Source organism: Canis aureus, chromosome 11 (assembly GCF_053574225.1).
Source record: "Canis aureus isolate CA01 chromosome 11, VMU_Caureus_v.1.0, whole genome shotgun sequence".
Lineage (NCBI taxonomy): Eukaryota > Metazoa > Chordata > Mammalia > Carnivora > Canidae > Canis > Canis aureus.
The window spans coordinates 62,058,348-62,084,401 of record NC_135621.1 but is presented as its reverse complement, the minus strand read 5'-3'; the positions used below and the strand labels follow the sequence as shown (position 1 = coordinate 62,084,401).

General features: G+C 37.1%; 1 protein-coding gene across 9 annotated transcripts in view; it reads right to left on the bottom strand.

Annotated features, from left to right (window-relative positions):
• Positions 1-26,054, bottom strand: part of LOC144324194 (uncharacterized) — a 580,701-nt gene that overhangs the window by 195,597 nt on the left and 359,050 nt on the right. For 5 of the 9 annotated variants that reach the window (XM_077915489.1, XM_077915477.1, XM_077915475.1 and 2 more), the window contains 2 exons: positions 8,785-8,923; positions 4,603-4,777 (listed from right to left, as the gene is read on the bottom strand). The exons of 1 other annotated variant lie outside the window; for it this stretch is intronic. In XM_077915489.1, coding sequence (XP_077771615.1) covers positions 8,885-8,923 — 39 coding nt within the window. In that variant the 3' untranslated portion in view covers positions 4,603-4,777; positions 8,785-8,884. Of the gene's footprint in view, positions 1-4,602; positions 4,778-8,784; positions 8,924-22,130; positions 23,006-26,054 lie in introns of those variants that run through there. 3 more of the 9 variants (XM_077915487.1, XM_077915490.1, XM_077915479.1) reach the window with 2 other exon arrangements.

Genomic DNA, 26,054 nt, shown 5'->3' with positions numbered 1-26,054 from the left:
TCTGAGACTTAACAATCTGTATATGCCACAATGTTTAATTTTTTTCTAAATTTCCCCTCATCCTCTTTGTCGATACCTATTTTTAAAAGTCATTATTGCCTTCCAGCTGTCCAAATTTTCTTCTCATTTTTCTCTTAAAAAACTGACTTAAAGCAGGAGGTCAATATCTCAGCCATCATTAATTTCACACCCTCCTCTTCTCATTTATTCACTGGTCTTTTTTCTCTTGAGGATCACTTTTTTCCTTGATACATTTATAAAAGACCTCTTTACTCCATCTAACCTCTTTTACTAGCAATATCTCATTTCCCACTTTTGCGCTTATCTTTCTTTGCTAACTTTAAGTTGTTCTGTCTATTTTTATATAGTTCCTGCCTTCTCCACTCCCAGGGCAATTGTCCTGTTATATACGGATCTTGAGCAGCCATTGGGGATGACAAACTGTATTTTTACTAGAAATCTAGAGGCAGAGGGTGCCTGGCAGCCCTGGGCTCTGTTCAGTTCTCTCACTGCTACAGCGCAATGGAGGTTTGTTTTTTGTTTTTGCACTTAGACTATATTGTCTTAGGCTACTTCACACCTACCTACAATTATGAATCTTAATAATCTCATCGTATCATACATATTAGATTTCCTCCCAATGTGTTTTTCAACCAGGATTCGTACCTTGTAGTGTTGTTATCAATGATCACATTTCTAAATAGGCAGTGGAGAAAATGGAAATGATTTACTCTATAAGGGTGAGGTCATTTGCATACTGTTAAGTGATTTGCATGCTGGCACAGCCTGGAACTGGTTTAAAGGCTTTCCCACATTTCTCCTTTCATAACAAGGTGTAGCTTATTTTCCTCACTAAGAAACTGTCCTTTATTTTCCTCCCTCATGCCATTCTCTTCCACTATGGAATAATACACACTAACACAAGCATGACATTACCAGCTAGTAGTCTCTATCTTCTGAGCTAATGTTCTCTTTGGCATAATTCATCATCCCCTCCGATTTTTCAGGGCTGGTGACAATGGTGACTCCCCTAATATCTGAATGAAGTCCTTCATAAATATTTTGCTGAGTGATTGATATCTCATCTAGTTATTTTTCTCACACCTCTTCCCCTCCATATATAACAGATGGGATTCCATCATCAGAAGCAGATGTTGTGCAAACAGTATCAGGAGCCCAGAAGCCCTCTTTCTAGCCTCATCTCTCCCATTAACCACCTCTGCGATCTCCATGAGTCACTGAACCTCTCTGGGCCTCCAGTTCCATGTCTGTAAATTGAAGTTGAAAATGTCTTCTTCAGAGGTTTACCAAGGTGATCAGAAAAGATATATATATATATATATATATATACACCACAGGGTTGGTACTGGGATTCTTAACACCTCAGCTAAATCAGGTTAACTTTTCGAAATCAGATGAAATACAGATTCTTTTCTGTTTCACCCATTCCCCTTATTAGCTTTTCATAATAATAAGCAAACACTTCTAAGAAGGTCAGTTACATTTTGAGAAACTACTAATAGTGAACTGTCAGATACTGAACAAAAGGATAATCTTAACCACTCCCACCTTCATCCCCATCCACGTATCATTAGCAACCACATTCTCCACTTTAATTTGTATAACTTAGGAGAGATCCTGCAGGGAGAGGCAAGGCTCTTGTTTGATTTTTGACTGAGCCTCATTCATTGAAGTAAGGTGTCAGGGCTGCCTGTGGATCTGGAAAGCATTTTGGAAGTAAGAAGCAGACAAATGTAAATCTTTTAAACCCCTATGATAAGCAAACTCTCCTCAGTTCAACATATAAATATAAACATTAAATCAAATCAGATGCTTATACATTTTTTAAACCCATCATAAAACATTTTGTTTTGACAGCCTGGTAATGTAAAGTAAAAACACCGACAGCCAAAAGAATCAGCATCTTTGCCTGCCTACTACCTGAAAGTCTTTCCTGTATATAAATAGAAAAAAAAAAGAGAGAGAAAAAAGTATGTTTATGTAAAGGGAAACACTGATTTACTAGAACTGATTGCTTCATAGTCTAATTACTTTTCAACTGGCTGTTCCAAATTAAGATGTCATTGATGGCTTTTGGTGATATATTTCATTTTAAGCAAATTTATTCTATAATAGAGTACATCATAATGGAAAGCAGAGTTCCTACTCTTCCCTCCTCTTTGTAGCCTGATATCTTGACAAGTAAATTAAATTTAGCAGTTAAAATGCTTCCATTAGTAATTTTATTAAGTTAATTAAAGAATCTCTCTTTCTGAATTTTAACTACCTTCCTTTCAGAACAATGTTGATTTCTTTTTTCTTTTTTTAATTTCATGTGTTTAGGGACTGTGATATATTCTAGGGCCAATCAACAAGTCTATCAGTATTATATTTCTGTGGGCAAGATTCTACCAAGAAAATCAAGTAAAAGGAAAAAAAATTACTCAAAAGTCTTTGAAAGAGATGGTCTGTTTCATATCACAAAAGAACTAGGGTTTTAATATCTTTTAAAAAGAGAAGAGGAGGAGGAGAGGAGAAAAAAAGTAAACCGAAAACATACTTTTGGGGCTATCTATGTTCCCAGGGAAAAGTAGAACTACTAAGGATGTCTTCATATAGAGAGGGTAAATCATGAATACTTCAAGTTGAGTGTAGTTTATAGATGGAGAGAGAACTACAGCACTTTATTACTTACTCAGTAAGTGTGCAAGCAAGTAAGTGAACAAGATACTAAAGTTGGTAAAGCACATGGTAAGTGAAATCTTGGGCCCCCTCAAGGATGTGGCATTTTAAAAGAGGTCAAACATTTCTAATAGATTTAGGGTGGAAGCGTTGTCTCGTTGACCATTAGCTATTTCTTGTGGTTGGTATTCTTAACTGTGGAATTACAGAAATGATTTTTAGAAATGGATAGGAGCATTGAGAAAATTTTATCTTATCCTCCCATGTTAAAGATGAGGAAACCGAGAACAAGGGATTAGTAACACCACTGCCTTGAGAATAATTACAGTAACTCTAACAACAGTGACTGATACTGATTGAACTCTATACTGTGTAGATTCAAATACATTTTCTCATTAAAAAGCCCGATTAGGGAGGCTCTTCTAATGCCCCAACATTATAGATATGAGATACAACACCCAAGGAAGATTAAGTAACTTGTGCAAAATCTCTATGACTCCAAAGTCCTATGTTCATAACTAGTGTACATCATTACCTCAGATGAATGACTAGAGTCCATTCATCTAGTTGGTGGTTCCACGGGGCCTAAAGCTCAGGACACCTGCCTCTCACATCTGCTCTTTAACAAACTCAGTCATGTTAAGAGAACAGGAAATCTGGTAGCTAAGTTGTGGCTTGGGCATTGATTTGTTTTAAAAGAAATCCTGCTGTCAAAGTGCCCAGTGGAATATTTGCTTTATTAGTTAAGTGAATGGTACAGCTATATGTTCAGACCCAAAGTGACATTTTATTTAAAATTAGGGGATACCACTCTTTATTCATTGAGGAAATGGAGATCCAGGAGTACAGCCCATAGCAATTTCTATTAACATCTCATACTTTCATTTTCTGATACTCTAAGCCTACTAAATAGTTCACTCTGGAAGTTCACAGGCTCGCTGTTCAATCTCAAAATCACTTCTACCACCTCCTCAAATCCTCAAGTCACATCCTTGCTCAACATACTCTATCACATTCCCACCTCAGATACCCACCCCAACTTCTGTCCTTTTTCTCTGGGGGATTGAATGCCTTTCATAGCTATATCCAAGTTCACCACTTTCCTCCTGAGAACAGAGAACCATGCTTTTTTTCCCTTCTATCGTTGCCCCATTCTTCAGATTTTGTTTCAAAATAAAAGCCCAAGAAAGGAATCTGGCAACTTACAGATGCTTCCTGGCAGGACGAATAGATGATGTCATTAAACTATTTAATAGGCCAGAGGAGAGAAAAAATCTGAGACCACGTTATATATAGATACCTAAATATCTATATATTACATATATGTTGTATCTATAAACCTATCCATACCTATATATCCATTCCTTCCTTTTTTTTTTTTTTGCACCTGAAACAAGTTAAAATAATGGCAGAGGCCTAACCCTAGATGACCTTTGTATATTCTTGAGAGCCCACTACACTTTCTTTTTCTTTCCTTTCCTTTCTTTTCTTTCTTTTTTCTTTCTCTCAACATAAAGATAAACAAGGTTTAAGAGCTTTATTGCTCTTTGCCCCTAATTTGTTCCCTTGTCATCCCAGAGATAGGTTTTCAAGATGGTGCTCCACAATTTCTGAAGCACAAGAAATTGGTGAATGTCTCTGGGAGTGTTTTTTGTGGAGGACATTCCCTTTAACAAAGCACACTATTCCCCTAAAATGATGTCCTTAGAAAGAATCTAGCATGCTGCAATATTTCTATAATTAATAGCTAGATGGACAGATTCAAAGAAAAAAAGTGGATCATCTGGTATGTTTTTTTAATTAGATATGATTCTCCCTGCCCTGATCCTTAACTGAGAAAGAATGCTACCTTCAGCCTAGAAGCATAGTTTGTATATATATACCTGACCACATAACAAACATGTTTTTATTAAAATTTACCTCTTACTTCCTTAATATCTTGCCATTTACATTCCATCTATTCTTTAGTGAGGATCTTTTTCAATTATTTTGAAGATCTTGTTGTTTTTTATATGGTATTCAAGTCCAGTAGTGAAATCTGTTTCATATTTGTAATCGGTTTTCAGCTCTGGAAGAAGCCCAAATTGGTAAGTCCCTGCGAGTAAAAGAGAAAAAAAAGAAAAAACCACCAGAATTTAGTTATGCAACCTGAGCTTATAAAGATGAGGAAAGATAATTCAAAGGCGAAGAACTTGCAAAACATCCTTTCCTTTAACCCAAGTCATTTTGGCCCAGCTTTTAACCTGGGGAGTGACCAATTAAATGTGCAAAACCAAAAAAGAGCCATTGGGATTGTGAAATTATGTGGCAAAATCCTCATTATCTGTCACATGAAAGGAAGAATGTGTGATTTTAAAATAAAATACCAGAGAAAGATGTAACAAGTTTGATGCAATAGATATAGTTGGCCCTAGTTGTGAAAGATTTGATAAGCTTCTTCTTACTTGTCCTTCACCCTGGAGGCTTCTGAAGAGGCCTGAATATCTGGCTTAAAGTGAGTGATGCTACTTGAAATGAAAAGCAAGGAGATTGCAAATCACTCTTCTGCACAAGCTTGGAATAAGCTATGGCATGGCTGATGGACAGATTCAGGTATTTAAGTGAGTGTAATTTCTAAGCAACAATTTCTAAACTCTACATTGTCGTTGACCTCCATCACGCGACTGGACATGTTTACGAAGGCACATGCAGCGGAATGAAATGCACTAGGAAAAATGCTGAAGTCATTTTCCACCACCACAGCTGTATTACTGCAAAATGAAGCCACATTATCCTGATCAGCAATAGATACCAGCTTCACCCCCTTCTTCTGCTTAATAGTCTGAGTCCATTCCAGCAGACAACCTTTATTTTTCAGGAGTCCAGCTATGGGTTTGGTAGGAGGAAGGTAATCTAACGTGTATGCTTAGGTAAGGCTAGGAAACATAAAAGGATTTGAAGAAATGGTACAAGACTATACTTTTGTCTTTTCCATTTCTTCCCCCTCTTTCTTTCCTTCTTAAAGGCAAAGATATCATGAAGGTAAAAACTGCCCCAAAACAAGTTGGTTTTTTTCCTCTGTGATTCAATTGATCAAAAAGCAAAAGCAAAGTATCCATATAGAAGTCTTTTAAATCAAATACAATTAACTGTACCTTGAAATATATGATCTACAATTGTATGTTCAATTAAATAGCTAAAAGCAATTTGTAAAGGTTGGAAACCTCAATTGCATACTGAAGTTACATAGGTCTGTTCAGATTTCCTGCCTCTTCACAAACGCCCAAGATAAGTTACTTCTTCAAACATTAACACAGAAATTTTCATCGTCTAGTAGGCACTTCTAAAAAGCTTTATTGTCAATTAAATCAAATATTTGCATTGGACCTTTTCTTGAACCTTGTCAGAGTTTTCCCTCTGACACCAATACACCAATAACACCAAAACACCAATAAAAAACAAAGACTGTTTTTCGCGATCACCAGAGCACTGGCTATCTCTGATCCCGCCCCACTTTGTCTGCATTGTCCATTGGAATAATTTCTGTGGATTCCACTTCATCTCTTTCTAAGTTATATTCTGTGATATATTTCATACATGTATCACTTTTACCTAGGCTGGTTGAGGCTATTTCTAGTTGAACCATTGATGAGGAAACAGTGTTGAGAACAGCCATTACTTAGAGTACAGCCATCTACAATTATAGCCATTCCAAGTGCTTGCAACCTCCTGGTGAAATTTTTCACATTCCACTAACACTATAGACTATAAGATACTCCAAGGCAGAGACCATCTTATTCATCTTTAAAAATCATTACATCTGCCATAATATTGGGAATATTGATCTCAAATGGTGAAATAATAGAATGAATGAGTGAATGAATGAAGGAAGGAAGCAGGGAATTAGTATTTAAATACAGGCAATGATTATTTGTGTTATAGTTGCACTATACTGAGAACTGTCTGGAAGAGTTTTCAAAGCGTGACAGAAAAAGCTTGGCTGACTATTCTTGGAGAACACGTTGACTGTTTGTTGGATGGAGACAGTTCACCAAGAAAGCAGATTTTGACCCTTCAAGAACTTGAATGTGATGATGAGTTTATGACAGTTCTAAAAGCCAACATACGGTCGGTGGCCAGATTGTGGTTCTGGACTGAGAGGCTTCCATTTGGAAGGCAGACAAGCATTTGAATTATGGGTCTAATGAAAGTGTCAATAGCAATCCTGTTACTGGAGGAGCTGTAAAACCCTGCTTAATGAACTAGGCAGGGACACAAAAACACAATGGTCTAAAATGTACTGTATGAGAAAATGATAATTAGCCCAGATTTCATGTACAAGATAAAATGCATAGGGATGATATTACCACTGAGCAATATTATAGCCCTTCAGGGGACTGTTTTGTTAACAGGGTTTGGCTCAGCCTTTTCAATCCTCCTTATATGAGTGGAGATGTACGACACAATCATGAGCTGTGAGTTGGGGAAAGAATGTCAGATGCTAAAATTCCTATCATAGACACTGACAAACGTTAATGACAATAAAAAGGGTTCTGGCCTCATTAAGGGTTCATTGTTATTTAGGAGGCTTATGCGATATGGGATGATATGCCAAATGGCCGCCTGCACAAGAAAAATCAGGGTGAAAGAGAAAGTCATTCCCTGATCTTGAAGTTTACTTTTCTAGACCACCAAACATCAGCCAGGAAAGTGAAGCAAGACAGGGTCAAACCTAAAGTGAACAACTGGGCAATAGCCTCTTCCCTTCACTGTTAAGAATGAGCGAGCCACTGAGGTATCCCTGAGTACAAAAGAGAACTCTGAACTTTGAATCAGAAGGCTGGTTTTCTAGTCTTAGCCGTACTAGCTCTGAATTTGAACTTTCTCATCTCTTAAAAAAAGGAGGAGGTGGCTTAAGAGTGGTACTTCAAGAACTCTGAATGGCTTACAAATCATCTGAAGATTCTGTTAAAATACATATTCTAACTTCATTGGTCTGGGTGGGTCTGAGATTTTGCATTCTTAACAAGCTCCCAAGTTTTGCTGATGCTGCTGGCCTATGGACTGCAATTTGAGGAATAGGTAACTAGATACTATTTCTCAACTTGGAAATTCTATAAATCTATCAAAGTCAGTGACAACCCATTAGCTATTTGTTACTGCAGGTGGAAAGCGATGGACAATACTGAGGTTTTGGTAAAATCAATGCAGTCTTTTTGTGTTTTTTCTCATCTTTTAAGTCTAAATAAGCTGCTCTAACCTAATTAAAAATCATATGAATATTCTGTCCTTTAGAAAGATAAATTGGTTAGGAATCTTTGGTAGTGGACTATTGATGTTGTTAACAAGCTAGCTAACTTTTGCTTTTGAACCTATTGTTTTATGATCAAATGGACTGCATTTGGAAACACAGAATCAGAAAACTGCAAATTATGAGTTAAATGCTGAATCCATACCTAACAAAATAAGAGCAAAGAGGTTCAAAAGATATTAAGTATAGTGATTATCCATAAAAATAAGCATAATATCCACAGGATGAAATGTAAGGTATGCCTTGTACTTTACACAAACAGTATCCTATATGTTTAGCCTGTTGAAAGTGACCTAGAAAGCTATAATCCACTGGGTTCTCTCCATAGATACTTTCTTCCCTCTTTCCCCAAGCTTAATTTTTAAGATAGCATATGTATGTATATGGGGAGAGGAGGAAGGAGTACCACATAAATCCATTGCTTTAAAAAGTATTTCACTAATCTGCAGACAGGGATTTTGTATTTAACATTTTCTTGATCGCATTAAGCACAATATCTGGCACATAATAGGAGCTCAACTAATGTTTGTAAGAAGGAATAAACTGAAACCAATAAACATTTGATAAAGCTGCAAGACTAAATTAGGTGAAAGTTTACAGGATTTTCAGCAGTTTAAAAGGTCAGGAGTTTGGCAGGTGGTAAACTGGGTTAATGCATCCTTGGTTATTTAAAAAAAAAAAAAAAAAAGTTTTTCTCTTCCTCCTCTCAAAGAGGAAGCTTTGTCCTGAGAAGAATCAATGAATTAATCTTTGAACAAGATTTAATCAGCTCATATTATGTGCTTTATGCTTCATATAAGCTCTTTTCTTACCTCTTCCAACAACCCTATGAAGTAATTATTATTATCATCCCCAAGGTGTGCCAGGTACCACAACTTGTAAAGGGCAGAACTAGGGGTTTATTCAAGTGCATCAGGCTTCGTGGTCTCCATGACATATCGCGTAATAGAGCTGGGGAGGGGAGAAGGAGGAGGAACAAGATATTTTTTTAATTAAGGAAAAAATAATATATTTCCTAAAGTGCCGAACTATGGAGATAGTTAGTTGTACAGAAATCAACAAAAAAAGAACTCACTCTGGACTTGGGTCAAGGTTAGTTTCATGGAGAAGGGCTGGAAATAGGTCCAGAGTTCATTCATTCACAACATATTTGTATGCGCCATGTAGAAAGACAGTTGGATAGACAGTAGACAGATGAGGTGAAAGGAAGAAGGGTCTTGAAGAACGATGATGGTGATTAGTGTTTGTTTTTTAGAATAAAGGGTCAGAAGGACTTTGTAATGCAGGCCAGGAGAAAGCAACATATGGGAACTGTTTTGTTTTCTTTTGTTTTTCATTTTCAGCAAATATTGGGCACCCAAAATACATACTGCCAATAGGGTGGGGAAAAGGGAGCGTGTGTTGCTAAGATAACCTAAAGGCAAACTGTGAATAAGCTAAAACCTCCAGCCAGACAAAAGCCTATTTGTAAATTACTCCACTTAATTTCCCAGGTCATGATTGCCTCTCTCTGCAAAGCGGTTTATGACATTCTCAATTAAGAGTTTGCTATAAAAATGAATGAATGAAGTATTTCAAAACTGCTATGAGATATTAAAGATGAGTCACTTTTAAAAAGTGGTTTTGTTTCCTGTGTTCTGGATAATGCATTTGAGAATGTAGTTTCCAGCCTCACCCATCACCCCATTGTGAAATCAAATTGAATGACTCTCTGCTCTTAGAATGATCGCTCATTCAAATGCATTCAATAAATAAAGCCCAAACACAATGAGGCACTTTTCACAGAGCATCCCGGAGAGCCAGGGCCTGGTCTCTCTCACTGTATGAAGCTGAGATTGAAGTAAATAAAGCATTCACCCACACTGGCTGCATAATACATAGTGACTTATTGTTTACTAAGCTCTTACATATACATTATCTCATTTGATCCTTACAACAATCCTATCATAAAGAGGCTATTGGTTTATTATCCCCATTTAACAGATGGAGAATCTAGAACTCAGACTGGTCAGTGATTTGCTCCAAGTCACACAGCAATCCAAGAGGTACTTTAAATCTTCTCATCCTCTCCTCCCACCCCCAACAGGAAACTTGTCATAAGTACAAAACAATATAATTAATAGAACCATGACAGAGACTGAGCAGATTATTTAAGTCATTCATTTTGTAAATACTTAGGAATTCACTTTCCACCTGCTGCAATTCTGTGAATTTTACCCTGGACAAAAGGTCATCCAGTTATGATCCTTGCTCAGAGTTATGGAAATGTATGCAGTCTAAAAGAATATGGGCCAAATGCAGAGTAAAAATATCAGTGTAACTCCCAGTGTCATTTATTCTTGCTACCTCAAATCGTTTTTGAAATTAGGCAGACTGTAAATCATATAAAAATATAAAAACGTAAACTCTTGCCCTAAATTCAATTATCATATATCAGGGAGGTCATGAGTGCAGTAGGTTGGGGAGCTAGAAAAACAAGACTGAAATAGGTATGTATGGTCAGCAAGCCAGAGAAAAATAGAAGGTTTAAAAAAAAAAAAACAACTTTTCAATTTACATCTACAGAACATACTGAAAAAGTATCTACAAGGCAATATAAAAGACAATTTTCCCCAAATCAACATCTTCTCAGCCTCTAGTCCGACTCAGGGTAATTAGGAGACACGTGATTGACTCCTCTTAAGAGCCAATCTGCAGTCAGAGCTGCACAGAGGAGTACCTTTAGAAGCCTTGTCCTCATGGAGGAAGGAAGGGGTTACCGGAACTAGGGATAGCTTCATTTTTTCACATTGCCTTGCAAACACTATTTCTAAAGCAATCAGCGATAGCTCTCTCCTTCTTCATTTAGGTTCTTCTTTGCTTCTATCTTGATTTTGGCTATGGAGTCATCTACATAGCACAGATCCGTCCAGAAGCTACAGATCTACCACACTGGCTGGGCTCCCACATACACCCACACCCACTGTTGAAAGAACTTGTTGGTTCTAATGGCCCTCTTCCTCAAAATTTCTAATTCATTTCTCTCCAAAGTTATGATGTTTCTATTAGCCTGTAGGTAACTGTGAATAGCTACAGAGGTTCTGAAAAAACAAAGTTTCTTTATTATAGACTCTTCTATTTTGTGAGTCATGGAATTGAAGGAGTCATAATTATATCAGTTAATATTTGAGGCACTACCTTCTTGCATGTGCTTCCAATAATTAGTCCATATTATCAAATCATCCAAAGATACAAAAGGGTCTTTATCCTTCTCCATTATAAACAAGAGACAGAAGTCATGATTCCAAAGTTTATTCTTCAAAAAAGTAAATGACTCAGAAAAAAAATTTAAATTACCTGGTATTTTTAAGTACCAGGAAATATGGCTCTATTAATATTTCTCCACGTCTTTGGACTTGATTTAAAAAGCAAAGACAAAAATAATATTGCTCATGACCCAGGATTTATAATTACTTTGCACTGAAAGCCATGTTGAGATCTTTAAGCTATTTTAAGTGTTATGACCAGTGGCTTTAGGAATGAGGTTTTATTTAGATAACACAAGACCTTTGTTGTTGATTGAAACCTGGCTTGATGCCTCTATACATCTAAATAATCAGGAAAAATACATTTAAATGAGAAACAGATGCTGTTTCCAGATTTCTATTTTCACTGTACAAAATAAATAGAAGCTTTCATCTCTGCATTTGCTCTTCGAATACGCTGCATACCATATGAATCGTTATTTAAAAGCATTCCTTTTACAAAGGTGAAGGCAATGAGGGTCTTCTGGAGTACTCATTCCTTCAAAACACTTTCTGATCCAAGAAAACTAATCAGGATTATTCATTCTCCATTACTCCTTCCTATCTTCCATGCCTGGTACTAAGCCAATAGATCCAAATAGAATGGAAGAAGGCTGGTGCTGAATACAAGAATGGCAGGCCCTGCTGGTGATCTGTGGCTTGTAACTGGCAACAGACGACAAACATACTGCAAATGCTCAATGTTCATCTCATCAGATGCAAAACCAATTAAGAAGAAACTATACCCAGGCAAAGAAAAAATAAAGAACAGGACATCACAGTGTACCTTCGAGAACGGAGAGTAGTTTTCTTGAGCTTCTTTATCTGTTGCTATGTCAACACTCTAGCAGGTAGGGTATATTTTTGGTTTCTCATCTCAGCTAGGAAGTTATGCACTAGGTTCCTGAGCCAATTTTAAATGCTTGAGATGTTTGCATGGAGGAGCTATGTAAACACAGGGCAAGGGCCTGCACAACATTAAAGCAAAGCCTGTGTACGTGAGATCTACAGATTCCAAATCAGTGGTCTTCTGAGCTGATAGCTATAATGAGACAAGCCACATTGGCTACCAAGCCCAAGGAAAACTAATGGGCGGCAAAACTATAATGTAATTTACTGAGATCACTTGTTTACCTGTTCTCTTTCACCATGCCTCATGCCCTACCATTCATTCTTTAAAGCCGTGTCTCCTGCTTACTATTTCCCTCCAGATCTAGCAGAGTATCTGGCACATATACGTTATCAATCAATCAATATTTGTGAATGGCCACTATGAATGGATATAATTTAAATGTCTATTCATTGCTCTGAAACAAATACCATAGTTTATGAGTTGTATGAATACACAATATAAAAATGGTAGTTGCCACTTAGGAATCACTTAACATGCATCAAGCATTGTGCTAAGAGTTTTACTTGCATTAGATTAATTTTAACACTCAAAATGATAATAGTAAGTTCTAGGAACACTTCAGTGTCTCAGTCAGTTAAGCATCTGCCTTTGGCTCATGATCCTGGCGTCCTGGGATAGAGCCCAGAGTTGGGCTTCCTGCTCAGTGGGGAACCTGCTTTTCTCCCTCTGCCTCTGTAGCTCCCCCTGCTTGTGTTCTCTTCCTCTTTCCCAAATAAATAAAATCTTTAAAAAAATAAATTACATTCCATTTTCTCCATTTTATATATGAGAAACCAGAGGTTCAGACAGGTGAATTGATTTGCCTAAAATACAACCAGTGTCAGTGAGTGGCAAAGCTTTCTAGTCTGTCTTACTCCATAACCGTTACATCTTATGCACTGCATTATGCCACCCCTAGGTTTCAAAGGTTTTGAAAGCTTGTTCTAATACAATGTGCTACAAACTTAGATTTAACACAGAAAGAAAGAGTAAAAAGTTCTACCAATTAATTAGACCTTGGAATATCAGAATCAGGTTGTCCCTGCCTATGCAGTGAATAAACTTTTCTTAGAATGTAACCAATGATCCAAATGAACAGTATGATCCTTCAACACAGAGAAAGGTTTGAAGGGTTCAGTATGTGAATTGTGCTGCTGTGAAATAAACCAAGGTAAAAAATTCATCCAGAACTTTTGATCTGAACAGACATTAAAGCAATTCTATCCCATACGTGCACATATAGATCCAAAAGAATATAATACAACGTTAGAAATAGAGAATATACATATTATCAATGTGATTGCTGCTGTTGCTGCTACCATTAATAATTATTATTTATTATCATTATTATAGTTAAAATTTATTAGAGCTTTGTGATAAGTGTTTTATAGGCCTTTTTTTCATTTAATCTTCAAACAACTCCCTGAGGTTAGTATAATTGGTACCCCCATTTTCCACATGAGAAATTTGAAGTTAAATGAGGTAAATAATATGTCCAAGGCCAAATAGCTAGTAATGGTGGAACTAGAAACAAAACCAGATCTGTCTGGGCCCAAACTATGATCTTACCCAATTCTACATTGTGTTTCATTGATTTCTACACAATTATTATGTCAGGCCTTAGAATTTTAATTTTGTAAAAGCTTTACATATATCACATCTTAGTTCTACCACCAACATGAGCTTTGGGATGGTTAAGTATGTATTCTGTAGGGTGATGATGGAGGATGAGCAAGTATTAAAATCTAAAAGGCTACCCCTCCAATTACATGCATTTTCTTTTCTCAAATTAGGAATATTGTTGTTTTACTTCTTTTTTTTTTAAGTATAGTACAAGGATGGGGATTTTGCTATGAAAATATGTAGTAGTATTTGCCAATACTATAGGCTTATCCTAGATAAATTTCACATGTAGTCCATGCTCTACGTTCAATAGCCAGTACTGGACATGTTTTTAGAAAAATTCTGGTATATTTTCTAGATTTCTTCTTCTATATACTCTGAATAAAATGCAAAGGGGGGGAGGTAGCATTTTGAACCCTCAGCTACTGCATCTGGATGAAACCTGAAAATACAAGGGATTTCCATTCATGGAAAATGAGATGAAGGATAAAGCTAAGTGACCTTTTGAGAACACTTTAAAATTATATTCTGTTTATTGAGTTCATGTCTTGGTCCACAGTTCAGAATGATATTCATTTTGTATGAATAGGTTTTCTTCTTAAATCATTGTGGTGAAAATTATTAGAATATGAAAGTACTGTATAAAAGGAAAAGATTCATTTGGATGTTTAGGGACCGCATGTGCATTTAGGAACAAGGAGGTACAATTTTCCCTTTAGAAAGTGGTAAGAATTGGGGAAGTTGTTTAAATTCTCTGAGACTCAGTTTTCTTATCAGAAAATGCAGGGCTGGATCTAGCTTGTCTCAAAATTATTATAGAATTAGAAATCTATGATTCTTTCAATCTACCTTAGATTGAGCACTTACATGTGCATTTATACTGCAAATGATTACATAAGAACTGCAGAGAGCCTCTCAATAAATTCCTAGGAAATAATTTGACAGTGTGACCAAATTATAAATAGCTCTAGTTGTCTAACACATATAAGAAGGTAACAAGATTTTTCAACTTGGTGCAGCAGTGATGATTATCTCAGCCTTTTTAGGTTTTTCTCATTGTCCTGAAACATAGGTATCAAGGAAATGGGAAGTAGAAATTCTGTGTATTTACTCCTGATGTTGATAACATCTATATTTGACATTCTAGAATAACAACATCTCCAGCAGCGACTAAGATATGCATGTTTCAGAACTGAGAAACTTTTAAAATCCCCCTATAAGCAATGCAGCCACAGAAGACTCTTAATAATTGATTATAATTGATTTTAACCTTGTCCTAACCTGGGCAAAATGGCAAAGCCAATCATCTTTGTCCAGATGGGGTATGAGAAAAGAGCCCCCAGTCCACATCTTTAAAAGCTCCAGACATGAGCAGAAGATAAAATATTTAGTCTGCCAAAGCCTTGACCTCCCAATTCCAGCCAGTTTTGAACTTGAATTGATTTCCGACAAGGCATCTGGGAGATGATTACAACAAAATGCACTAAAGCTGGGCAGCCTTTATTTTAACATCCCAGCAGCTTAACCTGTTAATAACAGCAATTGTTTTAGATACAATACCAATTGCTGTAACCGACGCAAGAAATGGATAACAGCAGCACAGTCTCCCAGGCAGTGCAACAACAAAAAAGCACAGCCAGTCACAGGAAGTGCTGGCAGTATTTTTCAAAGAAACCTCAGTTTTCAGGGACCCAGGCACCATCAGAGACCCAATTCTACAGTCTAAAAAAAAAAAAAAGAAAAAAAGAAAGATTGTTAGCCAGAGAAGATTGTGTGTTGAGAGAAATCACGATAAGCTAGGCAATCTAGAATCACATCTGTGTCCTGCTGATGAAAGCTGAGCTGTCCTGGTCAAGTCACTTCACATCTCTATGACTAATTTGCTTTGTTTGAAACAGTGCTGCCCAATTAAGACATAATATGAAACACAAATGTGAACCAATATGTAATTTTAAATTGTCTAGTAGTCACAGTTTTTTAAAAAAGGTTTTAAAACAGAAAATTAATTTCAATATCTTTTAAAATTTATTTGATTTTTAAGGAATCTCTACATCCAATGTGGGGCTCGAACCTACAATCCTGAGATCAAGAGTCACATGCTCCATCAACTGAGCCAGTCAGGTGCCCCTTTTAATATCTTTTTAAATATAATATGTATAAAATATAATCATTCAATATGTACTCAATTTAAAATTATTAATGTAATATTTTACATTTATTTGTGTACTAGGTCTTCAAAATCTAGTATATATTTTATACTTATAGTACATTTCAACTCAGATTAGTCACATTCCAATTACTCAATAGCCACATGTAGCTAGTGGCTACCATATTAGGCAGCACAAGTTTGAAAAATGAGCAGTTGGAATAATCATTTCTAGGGTTTTCTCTACAACATGTCATGATGATTCTAAATGTTGCTTCTGCTTTACTTCCATTTTAAATAAGCTACAGGTTGAGGGACGCCTGGGTGGCTCAGCAGTTGAGCATCTGCCTCGGCTCAGCGTGTGATCCTGAGGTCCCGGGATCGAGTCCCACGTCGAGTTCCCTGGATGGAGCCTGCTTCTCCCTCTGCCTGTGTCTCTGCCTCTCTCTCTCTCTCTCTCTCTCTCTCTGTCTCTCATGAATAAATAAATAAAATCTTAAAAAAAATAAGCTACAGGTTGAAAGTGTAGATGTGGCCTGTGGGTGGGTGAGACTAGGATATTAGAGTGACAGCAACTGTGGCAATGAGTGTGAGAACTTAGCAATCTGTAAGGTCTGTGCTGATATGTGGATATGACCTTAATCTTATCCCTGATCAGCTATGTTATTCTAGTTAGTCATAAGTGGTATCGAGTTGGTGGACAGAGTGACTGGTTGCAAATTTTCTTGACGTAGCCCAGCACGTTCTATTAAATGAAATGATAAACAGCATCCTCATAATTCATTGACCACTATTTATGTACCATTCATGTTGCAGATACAAAATCATTCAATCATCTCAACCACTCTTTGAAGTGGGAATTATTAACCCTATTTTAGCAGGTGGTGGACTGAGCCTCTAAGAGACCAATTAGTCTGCCCAATGTCAGACTCCTAGACAGTATGGGTGTGCATATGAACCCAGATTTTCCAGACCTCGAGACCAGGCTCTTGACTACCATAATATATATACTACTTTATAAAGAAATAACAGTTTTGGTCTTCTAACCTCACTCTTAGAAAGGTTTCCCTGATTATAGAGATAAGAGGAGGTGTAGAAAAGTTGGAGATGTTGCTTTTGCTTTTTAACGACTGATAAAGTCAGAAACAATACGGAATAACATTCTAATAAACCTAATCCTCCTTGCCAGTCAAGCATACCTGCCAAATGGAAGAAGGAAGAGAGGAAAGATGGAAGGAAGGAAGGAAGGAAGGAAGGAAGGAAGGAAGGAAGGAAGGAAATAAAGAAGGAAGGAAGAAGAGGAGGGAGGGGTAGAGGGAGGGACAGAGGGAGGGAGGGAGCAGAGAGAGAAAAAGGAAAGATTTACCAAGCACCGTGACATTTCAATAGAGTCTCAAGGCTCTGATCAGAAATCAGGGCAACATTTCCCTTCCCATAAACATATCCACGATCTAAACTTAGACCACAACATACAAATTATACCTTTCGGCAAATAAATACATCATATATGGTGAAATGTGGATGACGCCTTCTTCACACACTGAGTATGCCTATGCCACAGACTCATGCTCAAATATAGACACCCGCCATCATCTTGGCCCCAAACTGTAATAATAAGAGGCAAAATATTAAATAACCTAGATTTATATATATTTTACAGAATTCTGCATAATATCATATTAGTCGTTTGATGTTTTTTCTACTCTATGGAAATGGTCAGGCATGGGAAATAGGACTGTATGGAGGTATTTCTTTTACATTATGTGTTATTTTTTTCTTTTCTGATTTCTGAGGGTATAAAGATAGGGAAGATTGGTAATTTGGGAGTAAACAGTTTCTTATGAAAATGTCATGCAGGCTTCAGTGTAAACTTGATTTAAAACTAACTTTTCTATAGAGAGACATTTGGAAAGGGCCCGGTGGCCAGTCTGCAGACAGCTCTGTAGCTGGGCCATGATATGCCCATCACTTGTGAACTAATCTAGAATCACAAAGTTTTAACCACCCCTGTTTACCGTGTTTTGACTTCATGAGTCCCTAGTACCATGGCTGCAAGGAGACTTTTCTTAACTTGCCCATCACATGTTAATATTTTATGTACACAAGATGATAACAGTTCATATTTATTGTATGCTTATGCTATACCAAGCCCTGTTTTGGGTGCTTTATGTAGATTAGTCTTCATCAGAAGGTATCCTTACTATGCCCATTTTACAGAAGAGGAAAGTGAGGTACATAATGCTTATAAACAGTAATAGATAAGGTGGTTTCCATTTTTTTCTTATTCTGATCTTCTAGTGCACTTCTCATAGTCTCCTTAGCAAATTCCATCTAGCTATGACTGATTTAATCTAGGCCTTAGTCGGTCCATCATTCTCAATCCTGCTCATAAAGTTCTGTGTTTATTAGTGGCAGAAGAAGGTTTTATGTATTCTATCAGTTATATTTTACTGCTTAACAAAGCACCTTGGAAAGTTGTGGATTAAAATTAAAAACAATTTCATGTACATTTTATCACAATTTTAAAAATTAAAAAGGAAATTGAAGTCAAAATAAAGAAAAACAAAAATTTTACTTCTTTATGACTCTGTAGGTCAACAAGTTAGGCTGAATTATGTTAGTTTTTCTGCTAGATTTACCAGGGGCCACACGTGCGACTATAGTCATCTGGTGGCTCCGTAGGGTTGAATGATCTAAGATGTGACTAAGACATGTGATCTCATTCACATGTCTAGAAGTTGGTGTTGTCTGTCAGCGTGGCCACCTGTCTCAAGCAGACTAGCCACTACGCCTTTTTGTGGCAACTGTGTTCTAAGCCCCAGTCTTCGAGCACTTTTAAAGCCTCTACTTGCATCACATTTGCTGCTCTTCCTTGAGTCAAAGCAAGACTCATGGTTAAGCCCAGGATCAAAGTTGGAGAAAACTACACAAGGGTATGGGTCCATTACAATCTAATACATAATAAACGGATTACATATTCTTCTTCTCTTTCAAAATGGCCAAAACAACTCAAGCTTAAGCAAAAGACTAAATCAGAGAAGGAAATCCACATGTCCTACTAAGCCACGAATATATCAGATTCTAAATTTGGCCTTAAGTTTGAGCCTCAGATGTAAATGAATACCAAGTCCCATATTTCCATGAAATATATTTCTTTTCATAACATGTTTTGGAAAGAGGGCCACCAGTTTTGTATTTAAATGAAACACAATATTTCATCTGAGGGCAAAACAGCATTAAATATTTTTTACAAGACCCCACTGGATGATGACAATGGCTAATGCTGTATTCTTGCCATGGGAACTTTTGTTTTACTGAACCACTAAAATTACAATCACATGTACTCATTTTCTGTTGAAGTAATGAACAATGGTATGTCTGAGAGAGAAATTCAAAGTGCATCATTTATCTTATCCTATTTTCAATTAGGCCGAATAAAGTATAAAGTTGGTTCCAAACTACATCACAGAAACAGGGTGAGTAAATTTATTATACCACTAGAGTGCTAATCTTAGCAGATGGTAGAAAAAATATTTTTAGCATGAAATATGCTAAAGCAATAAATCTGAACAAGGTGGATCTTATCAACTAATATCTCCCCCGTGTGAGGTAAAACTCCTGTATGACAACTCAGCATTCTTATAAAATCTGGTGGATGTGGTTAGATATGGTTCTCAGTGAAAGAGGGGAAAAACAGCAAAATGAGGAACAAATAAGACAACAAACTATACACCCAGAGCACTGCACTGAATTTAAAAAAGTGAAATGAAGCGACTGTGCTATGATTTAGCCGCTGTTGCATTTTATTTCTAAAATTATGCCTACCCCAGAGTCTTGTCAGTTCTCCACTTGAAAGTCTCTATTAGGTCAGTTTTGGTGTGTGCACACACAGTCACACTTTACTGTTAATCACCATTAACCAAGGCAAGCATCCAATGAGAGAGCCCAGGGCAGGGCTCCTACAAACTGGGCTCTGGCTCTCTATACCTGAATGAGGGCTCTCAGTTCCGTGGATGCCTTTGATTCATGGTTCAGCAGTATCCAGCTATGAAGTCCAAGCAGATGGAGTAGGTTGCTCCCCAGAATATGCAGCATGTGATACTCAAGAGTTCTATAAATAAGTGTACCAAGTGGAAGAGTAAAAAGTAATAGAGTTAAAGCCATGATGTGTTTGAGAACTCTGAGAGGAAGTTGAGCCAAAATTTTTTCAGGGTGACCATAAACTATGTGTTTTATAGCTACCCTATATCTGGTTAATGTTAATGTCCCTAAGAGGTACTTTATTAAAGTAGATCAGCGTGGTGATGGGTCTGAGGTCAGAAAACAATGAATTCATGCTCAAATACGCTAATTTTCCAAATGACCTTGAACTTGTTATATTATTTTTTTTCTTGGCTTTAATTATCTACAAAATAAAGGACTTGAACTCTAGCATAATTACATAAAGAATGAGTGTGAAGAAAAGGAATGAGTCAGAATTAGGACAAGTTGCACTTTAGGTGAGCAACAATAAGCAGGACCCAGTGACTCCAGAGTCTAGGCATTTCTCTTAATTAATCTGGCAATATGTCAAATAATTTGAATTATGCCTTGTTCATTCACTTGAATTGAAAACAAAGCTAAAACCATTAGGATGTTGAAGAAATTTAGTCTGGACAAATCATGAGCTACCATCTTAAGTTTATTATACTTTCCATGCTCTATACGTTCCATAGTAATAGAGGTATATGTTAGAAATTAAGGGTTGAGAGAGTTTGGGGTAATAAACTACTTTGGTTGGTGACATGGAGAGGTTTAGTGGGCAGGACAGGTAGCGGGTATAGTGCTATAGTTCCTCAGTGTTCTCCCCCTTTCAAACTCCCTCACTTGAATCTTTACTGTCTCAGGGCTAGCACAACCTTTATAGACATTAATAAAGCTCTTGTGGGAATGTGGAATTAGGATGAAGTGTCTGTGTTGCTGTCCATGGTTCTGACTATCCTACTGCTGTTTTGGCTGTTTTCTCCGACAATGGAAACTGCTGATGACCTTTCTCTCATTTATCCAAAATGGAATAAGGATTTCTGAATTAGTTCTGAATTAGTTCTGAGACTAGATCAAAAGGTGTGAGACTAGATCAAAAAGCGTGAATAAAGTCAGAAGGAGAGATACAGGCACTAAGAGATGATAAGGGAGAAACAAATAGAAATATGTTGGTGCTATTTTCAAATAATCACAGGTACCATAAATAAAACCACAAATCACCATTGTCAAAATGTGGACTACTGAAAGAGTACAGCATTTGTGCTTAAAGCTACATAATTATGGCAAATCCTGACATAAACAGACACATTTAAGGGAAGGGTGCAGAACATCAATCTGGTTCACTAAAACTCACTGGCTGAATTACACCAAAGAGTTTACAGCTTTCTTTGACTGCATTTTCCCCTCTTGGTGACATTTAGCAATTTTACATTGTTGCAGAACAAACAGAATGGTTACTTATTTTGCATTTCATGCAGCTAATCCCATGCATGTGTGGCACTGTACCATGTTCTCCAAAGTATTCCTTGAAGAAAGAAGGTGTAGGGCTTCCCTAAATCCCCTCAGCTGTATTTATGTCTAAATCAGGGAAATTTCTTGTGAAAGAGAATGCTATTTATATCCTAATATCTGTTTTCTCATGTTTTCTCCATAATTGTAGAATATTAGACACAGGACCCCACAGAATTAAGATTACATTTCACAGTCACTCAGCAATAACAAGTGGCCAACTGATTTAAGTTACAATCATTAGGCTAAAAGTGGAAATGTCCCCCTGTCATCTTAAAGAGTTCTGTCTTGAGAGAACATCTCTCCTTTGCTCTCTTCTGCATCCATCCTCCATCTTGCTGCATGCATTGCCAATGCCACAGGAGACCAAGAAGTTGAGGACTCTAGTCCAAGGGTGGTGGAGAGGACAACTGGAAGGCTCAGGAGGAACAGAGCTGCCATATAGCCCTGGACTTCATTCCTCCCTGAGTATCATGTAAGAAAGAAATAAGCACATGTTTTTTCCCTAAGGCTCTGCCATCTTTTTTTTCTGTTACTAGCAGCTGAACCTAATCTTAATTAATACACTATTCATCAACATTTGATGAATGCACAGCAAATACTGAATCATTTATACTCAATAAAAAAAAAGGAATATAAAGAAAAATAAACCAACAAGCCAAAGATTTCCATGAGGTCCTTTTATTAGTACATGAAGCAGGAATCCCCAAATATCTCCATTGAAGCATTGAAACCAGAGTTCCTTTTCATCAAAATAAATAAATTAAATAGCCTTTCCAAAAAAAATTCTTAAAATTTTATTTACCACATAACTTTTTAAAAAAGATTTTTATTTATTTATTTATTTGTTTATTTATTTATTTATTTATTTGAGACAGTCAGAGAGAGAGAGAGAGAGGCAGAAACACAGGCAGAGGGAGAAGCAGGCTCCATGCAGGGAGCCTGATGTGGGACTCGATCCCGGGTCTCCAGGATCACACCCTGGGCTGAAGGCAGGCGCTAAACCGCTGAGCCACCAGGGCTGCCCACAACATAATTTTTTTTAAGAAACAATTTTCTTCCTTCAAATACTCTTTACTCTTATCCCTTACCCAGGAGAAATACTGAGAACTTCACAATAAACCTTTTAAGTGGATGATAACAAGAAACTTGAAGGCACCAGCCACTAAAAAATGAATTAGCCATCTTAGATTTCTAGGCTCCCCAAGGAGATTGGGACTCTCTTTTCCTGGTGATATAGGTGTGCACTTTAAAATGATTTTTGCACAAAACTTAGTATTTTCATGCAGCATTAGGAGTGGCCAGAATCCCATTAACTCTGCCTCTTATGGAAATTGCTATGACCCTTATTTCTAGCATTTGGACGAACTGTCAATTGTCTTTGAATGCAAAGAATGGTGGTGATCTCTTTGTATGCAGGCAGGTTGCATTTAAAGATGGACAACCATTTGAGAACACTTTACAGAAAGGACCAGCATTCTTCTCCAGAGTCCCCTCCCTTCTCTCTTCTTATTGTCTGGAAAATGCCAGGAAAGTTTAAAATTAATGGCGACCAACTGAAAAAGAAAAGGAAATCAAAGAAACATTTATTCCCTGAGATGCGGCTCTATTTCTTTCACCTTTACATAAGAGCACAATGGTTTCTGTCAGGTCCTGCTTTCGTGGAGGGGATGAGGTAAAGAAAAGCTCATATACAAGATAGAAAACATGTTTTAAGCACCAGCAGAAATGTTTATGGTTTCAAATGTTATGAATACAATATAAAGCAGGGCTATACATTTTTCTCAAATTCTGTTAATGTTACTGACTTTAAAACCTGGGTTCTTTAGAATTAAAGTCAAATACAAAAGGCGTAAGTGGTAATATTTTATGCACCTACACCAATGATTCATAATTCTCCACTATGAGGCTATAAATACTTTAATTCCAATCTATGTGGACACAAAACTAATATTAGTAGCCATAGGGACCGCAGTCACTGAAGGAGGCATCCATAAGAGGATCAAGGTGCTTAGTGAGTCCACTTCAGAACACTAGAGTAATGAGGCCAAGATATTTATGTTTCAGTCTTCACGAAGACCCCTTAGTTGATCTGTAATTATTGCTCTCCACCAATTGGTTATATTCAGCTGAGATTTGATGTTGGCTACAATAGGAACTGAGTGAGTATACGTGGATGATTCAGCAAAGAAATTCCCATTGTTAGAAAGACAAGGCACAGCACAGGCCCGGCTAATTGGAGTAACTATGCCATCTTCATTCACATAGGAGTCAGAGACAACAGTTAGATGATTTCGCTATCTGAGCGGTTTGGTTCCAACTCAACACCAAAAGAAGAGATAACTCTTCCATCGGCAAAATTCTCTTTTTTCCAAAAAGAGATTCTTTCTCTTGAACACACAGCAAAGTGATGGGGGTAGAAGGAAGAGAGGAAATGACTCCACGAATGCGGCACAGGGTAGATACATGCAATAAAGCTCAAAGTTGTTATTCCAGGATGCCTCATCTCCCCCTCTTTGACAACATTGGACATTAATCTTACTTAGGATCTCTAAAGAGGAAGAGGGTGAAACACAGATTTAATAAGAGATTTGAGAAATGGCTGTATGATTTCCCTTTCCTCCCGCTTTTCCCTCTCACCACAGGAGGTGGAAAACTTTCCTGAAGAGGGTGTGGAGCAGCCAGAATTCTGTCCCCTCCACTACCAGTGTCCGTAAGTAGAGTCCCTCACCCAATCTGCATAGAGGGAAATGTTAACGTTCTCATAATTAAAGCTCTGCTTGCAATCCCCAGGCAATGTTACACTATATCATCCATTTAACTTTATTGTGATTGATCTGTGTCAACTTTAACTATACTCACAAGGAAGTCAATAAATAAAGATCAATAGTTTTTTATTTCTTCGGCTCTTTTTATTAGAAAGAATAGATGGGTTAAATAACACCAGCAACAGCAGTGGCACAGAGCCTCCCTCAGTGCTTTCCTTGGTAAAAACTGTATTAAAACAAATCAGATTTAAATTCACAAATGGGATTGCATCATCATCTGATCTGTCATTAAGTTGCCTTCAGCAGTTTTAAATGCAAATATTGAAACAGAGATTGAATATATCTGTCCTCTCTAAAGATAAATTTTCTTTACAATATGCCCAGTCAAACTCTTATTCTTTAAAATTCCTAGCTTTTGCAGTTCTAGTTTAGTGTATTTACGACCTATCAGGACTGAGTGGTACTCTATGGATGAAAAAGGCTCATGTTCAGATGGAGAAATGAATAATTCCTTCTTCTACGTAAGGGAGGAGAAGCCTGGACCATGCTTTGTGTGAATTCAAAGGTGTTATGGGCAAGTATCTGGGGATGACCCAGTCGTGCATAGACTTGTCCCCCTACCCCCACCCAGAGCTACCACAGGGTCATAGAGGGCTGTACCTTGTTAAGTGCTAACACTTTAGTTGCCAAATCTTGAGATTAGGGTGAGAAGTCCTAAGAGAAGGGTTAGGATTGTCAGGGTAATGGCAAGAGGGCATATATAGCAGAAACAATCTAATATCCAATAGAGACTGATTTCAATATTTTGATAACTAGAATAACTGTACATGTATGGGTCAGCTGCTGAATGTCAGCTAACTCTAGAGAGAACTAAGAATAATATTCACACACACACACACACACACAGAGTGGAAGTGTGACCATCACCAATTTGCCTTATGTGAAAAAATAAGGCTTCCAAAATCTGTGATACCTGTAACAAATAATGGGAGGTCAAAACCCTTTGGCCAGTTTTCCTACCAGTCAATTTAATTTTAGATAGTGTTCCCACATAGAAAATAATTATTTCTCCTAACTATCCATGTGTTAGCTCATTCTAATTTCAAAATTTCAAAATAAAAGCATATAAATAAATTGAGGAAAGTCTATATTTGTATTCCCAGTTCCAAATTTCTCTAAAGTCAGAATTGCATGCAGCTATCTCCCTGTTGAACACTGCCACCCAGATGTCCTGGTGATACCTAAAATAGATCCTGTCCAAACTATGTTCTCCTCTTATTCCTGACTGTTAGAGAAAGGAACCCCATTGCACCCAGTTACTCAGGTGTGAAATATACTCATTATTTTTTAATGTTTCCTCTGCTTTGTTCCGTACTCACTGAATACATTGTGATAGCTCTTTTATTGATTGCTTTAATTCAATTTGATAAAAAATTTAAGTATCAATATGAAAAATACTAATGAAGAGGCAGATCATCTATCTTTAAAATACTATTTATATACCTGCTTATTGCCCATACTAAAAAACTGTATATGATGCAATGTGTTATACAGAAGTACCACAGGACAGACATGAATAAAACATGATGACAGCTCAAGAGTGGAGAGGAATACGGTTGAGGGCCTCAGGAAGACCAACGGAGGATGCAGAACAGGGAAAATTCTGTAAGAAAGAGAAAAATTGTGGAATGGAAGAAAAATCCAAATCCAAATCCAGTCTTGAGCAAAGATTAAGGAATAAGAAAAGGCAAAATTGGTTTTAGAAACAATGCAATGACTTTGCCTAAGTGAAGGGTTTCTATAGGACTTATTATCTATAGGATGGTAATGAGGGGAA